A 5,000-nucleotide genomic window follows, 5' to 3' on the forward strand; every position below is an offset into this window, starting at 1 on the left:
CTATAGACCACACCTCCTTCAGAAACACTTACACACACACACACACACACACACAGAGGCCACACACAGAGGCTACTTAGATTAACAGAAACAGGTCATGCGTCTTATACTTTGAAGATGCTATGTGCTGAAGTGTGTGTGTGTGTGTGTGTGTGTGTGTGTGTGTGTGTGTGTGTGTGTGTGTGTGTGTGTGTGTGTGTGTGTGTGTGAAACAGGTACGGACACATGGAGGATGGCGATGGAGAGAGCAGTCCGAGCCTATTCGGGGAAAATCAAGGAGCTGTGAGAACGTGAGCCACTATAAATCCTTTTTTATACACACACACACACACACACACACACACACACACACACACACACACACACACACGCACAGTTTTTTGTTTAGTTTTCCATTTTACAATGTTCACTGAGAACATATCTCTACAGACTGGTGTCAATCCTGACACATATGTGTGTGTGTTAGTGCGTGTGTGTGTGTGCGCGTGTGTGTGTGTGTGTGTTAGTGCGTGTGTTGAATACACATTACGAAAACAATGGGAATTTTTTAGGGCAGCACTTTTTTTTTGTTATAAGTAACCGCATGTGAATGATCAAAGACTCATTGAGTGAAACTGTAAAGATAAAGATCTCTACTTTGACTAACCTGCACCATCTCTCCCTCTCTCTCTCCCCCTCTCTCCCTCTTTTTTTTTTTTTTCTGTCTCTCTCTTCAGGGCGTTAGCGTCCATCCTGAGGGCGTGGTTAGATCAGTGTCCCGAAGACTTCCAGGAGCCGCCGTCGTACCCAAGTCTGCACAGGGTTTTAGCGTTTCTGAAGAAGGCAATGCCGGATTCCGAGCCGACCCGAAGAGCACAGAGCCTCCTAGAGCAGCTACAGAGCCATTTCAATGGCGAGAGCGAAACAGACGGTCAGTCCATCCATCCTTTCATTCATCAAATCATCCATCTCTTTGCTCTGCCCATAAATGTCCACATACAGCGAGATTACGTCCCGCCATCCTGTCGTAGTTGAATATACACAGAGAATATACACTATTCATTGGCTTGTACTTTCACCTTCACCCAGTCCACGCCTTGACGACATTTTGCTTTCGTCCAACAGGTGGTTTCCATGGTAACAGCCCTTTCTGCCTGGGCGAGGATGAGGAAGTGGAGATTGAGGTTCAGGAGGACTTCCTGTCCTTTAGTGCCGACCTGGTGGCTGAGCAGCTAACCTACATGGATGCTGTGAGGGAGCACCCTTTAATTCTTCGGTCTTTATGACATTATGATATAATATAAGCTCAGCGTTCCTGAGTGACCTCTCTCCTGTGCGTGTGGTCCTCAGCTGCTCTTTAAGAAGGTGGTTCCTCACCACTGTCTGGGTTCCGTTTGGTCTCAGAGAGATAAGAAGGGGAACAAACAGGCGGCTCCCACGGTCAGAGCCACCATCACCCAGTTTAACGCCGTGGCAGGCTGTGTGCTGAGCACCGTGCTCCACCCGAGACACCTCCGACCACACCTACGAGCGCGGATCCTCCAGCGCTGGATCGACATCGCACAGGTACACACGCTCTCACTTATACTTAAACACAAACACAATACGCAGTCCTACAACTAAATTACATATTGTATTCAGGATTCACACGTTCAAATATTAGTCTCTGATTGGATATAAAGACATGAATGAATATAAATGGATGAATAAATGGATGACTGGGAAGATAAATGAATAGACGTTGGTGATGGATAGATTGGCATGGGTAGATAGAAGAAAAGTCATGATGGATAGATTTATATGGATGAATGAATCAACATAGATGGTGGATAAATAGATTTGGAAGAATAAATAGATAGATTGCTGGCTGGCTGGATGGATGGATGGATGGATGGATGGATGGATGGATGGATGGATGGATGGATGGATAGATGGCTATGAATAAGCATGGATAAATTACTAGTCAATGATGATGGATTTGTAGACCTGAATGAAGGTATGAATAAATAGACACGGATGGATGGATGTACAGTGGGTACGGAAAGTATTCAGACCCCGTTAAATTTTTCACTCTTTGTTATATTGCAGCCATTTGCTAAAATCATTTAAGTTCATTTCTTTTCCTCATGAATGTACACACAGCACCCTATACTGACAGAAAAACACAGAATTGTTGACCTTTTTGCAGATTTATTAAAAAAGAAAAACTGAAATATCACATGGTCCTAAGTATTCAGACCCTTTGCTGTGACACTCATATATTTAACTCAGGTGCTCTCCATTTCTTCTGATCATCCTTGAGATGGTTCTACACCTTCATTTGAGTCCAGAAATTTTTGATTATACTGATTGGACTTGATTAGGAAAGCCACACACCTGTTTATATAAGACCTTACAGATCACAATGCATGTCAGAGCAAATGAGAATCATTAAGGTCAAAGGAACTGCCTGAAGAGCTCAGAGACAGAATTGTGGCAAGGCACAGATCTGGCCAAGGTTCCAAAAATTTTTTTGCTGCACTTAAGGTTCCTAAGAGCACAGTGGCCTCCATAATCCTCAAATGGAAGACGTTTGGGACGACCAGAACCATTCCTAGAGCTGGCCGACCGGCCAAACTGAGCTATCGGGGGAGAAGAGCCTTGGTGAGAGAGGTAAAGAAGAACCCAAAGATCACTGTGGCTGAGCTCCAGAGATGCAGTCGGGAGATGGGAGAAAGTTGTAGAAAGTCAACCATCACTGCAGCCCTTCACCAGTGGGGCTTTATAGCAGAGTGGCCCGACGGAAGCCTCTCCTCAGTGCAGGACACATGGAAAACCCGCATGGAGTTCTCCAAGATGGTGAGAAATAAGATTCTCTGGTCTGATGAGACCAAGATAGAACTTTTTGGCCTTAATTCTAAGCGGTATGTGTGGAGAAAACCAGGCACTGCTCATCACCTGTCCAGTACAGTCTCAACAATGAAGCATGGTGGTGGCAGCATCATGCTGTGGGGGTGTTTTTCAGCTGCAGGGACAGGACGACTGGTTGCAATCAAGGGAAAGATAAATGCGGCCAAGCACAGGGATATCCTGGACGAAAACCTTCTCCAGAGTGCTTTGGACCTCAGACTGGGCTGAAGGTTTACCTTCCAACAAGACAATGACCCTAAGCACACAGCTAAAATAACGATGGAGTGGCTTCACAACAACTCCGTGACTGTTCTTGAATGGCCCAGCCAGAGCCCTGACTTAAACCCAATTGAGCATCTCTGGAGAGACCTAAAAATAGCTGTCCACCAACGTTTACCGTCCAATTTGACAGAACTGGAAAGGATCTGCAAGGAGGAATGGCAGAGGATCCCCAAATCCAGGTGTGAAAAACTTGTTGCATCTTTCCCAAAAAGACTCATGGCTATATTAGATCAAAAGGGGGCTTCTACTAAATACTGAGCTAAAGGGTCTGAATACTTAGGACCATGTGATATTTTAGTTTTTCTTTTTTAATAAATCTGCAACAGTGTCAACAATTCTGTGTTTTTCTGTCAATATAGGGTGCTGTGTGTACATTAATGAGGAAAAGAAATGAACTTAAATGATTTTAGCAAATGGCTGCAAAATAAAAAAGAGTGAAAAATTTAAGGGGGTCTGAATACTTTCCGTACCCACTGTATATATATGGATCAAGGATAGATTGATATGTATGATGGATGGATGAATTTAAATTGATGGTGGAAGGATAGATATGGTTGGATGGAAGAATAGACATGGATAATGGATAGATTGACATAAATGAATGAATGGATGGATAGATAGACATGGATGGATGGATGGATAGATAGATAGACAGACATTGATGGATTGATGGACAGATAAATGGCTGATAGATAGATATGTATGGATAAATAGATAGATAACTGTGGAATACAGCTGTCCACAAGCGTGTGTTCTTTCCCTCAGGAGTGTCGCATTCGTAAGAATTTCTCGTCCCTGAAAGCCATCGTCTCGGCCCTGCAGTCCAACCCGATTTACCGCCTGAAGAGAGCGTGGGCCTGCGTACACAAGTGAGTGTCCATGACGCCGTGGAAACATTTCTGCTTTCTGCTGAACGACTTCCTCTTTCCTCTGCACCGTGTAAAGTAAAGTACATTTCTGTGTAACACACTGCAGCTTTTTAACATGCACAGCTCACGCCTGACTCACCACTTCCTTAAAACCGTACGCTTATTATTTCTTCTCAGATCCGTGCATGTGTGTAACAGTAACAAAGCTTTCACTGTCTGTACTTTTACATATTTATACATTTTATATTCATTTTTAAAAAACATCTAGGGGAAGAAAAACCATAAACACATAGTTTAGAGCTGAACAAAAACGGATGGATGGATGGATGGATGGATGAATGGTAAGATGGACAGATAGATTGACCAAGACTGATAGATGAATAGATGGGTGGCTCAATAGACCAAGATAGATTTAAGGATCAATGGACTAATATGAATGGTTGGATGAATGTGTAGATGGATAGATAGAAAAATAGATGGACCCAGCTGGAGGGATGGATACGTGGGCTATGTTGGATGGATGGATGGATGGAGCAAGCCAGAAGGATGGACTAAGATAGAAGAATGGATGGAGGATGGATGGACGGACAGACCTAGATGAGCAGACTAAGACAGATAAATTACTCAAGCTAGAAATATGGATGGATGGATGGATGGATGGACGGAAAGACAGACAGACAGACAGACCAAAATGGATAAAGGACTGGACAGAGACAGATGACTAGCTCAAGCTAGTAAAATGGATGGATGGATGGATGGATGGATGGATGGATGGATGGATGGATGGATGGATGGATGGATGGATGGATGGATGGATGGATGGATGGATGGATGGATGGATGGATGGATGGATGGATGGATGGATGGATGGATGGACGACTGGACTGAGACAGACAGGTTGAATAAGGTACATGGATTAATCAAAATAGTTAGAAGGGTGAACCAAGATGGATAGATTGAACCATAAAGAAATAAAGCACC

General features: G+C 43.7%; 1 protein-coding gene across 2 annotated transcripts in view; it reads left to right on the plus strand.

Annotated features, from left to right (window-relative positions):
• Nucleotides 1-5,000, plus strand: part of rgl1 (ral guanine nucleotide dissociation stimulator-like 1) — a 42,712-nt gene that overhangs the window by 31,920 nt on the left and 5,792 nt on the right. For both annotated transcript variants that reach the window (XM_083554902.1, XM_083554903.1), the window contains exons 4-8: nt 216-290; nt 717-910; nt 1,105-1,229; nt 1,330-1,545; nt 3,916-4,019. In XM_083554902.1, coding sequence (XP_083411028.1) covers nt 216-290; nt 717-910; nt 1,105-1,229; nt 1,330-1,545; nt 3,916-4,019 — 714 coding nt within the window. The remainder of the gene's footprint in view (nt 1-215; nt 291-716; nt 911-1,104; nt 1,230-1,329; nt 1,546-3,915; nt 4,020-5,000) is intronic.

The sequence above is a fragment of the Silurus aristotelis genome (assembly GCF_946808225.1).
Source record: "Silurus aristotelis genome assembly, chromosome: 11".
Classification (NCBI taxonomy): Eukaryota; Metazoa; Chordata; class Actinopteri; order Siluriformes; family Siluridae; genus Silurus; species Silurus aristotelis.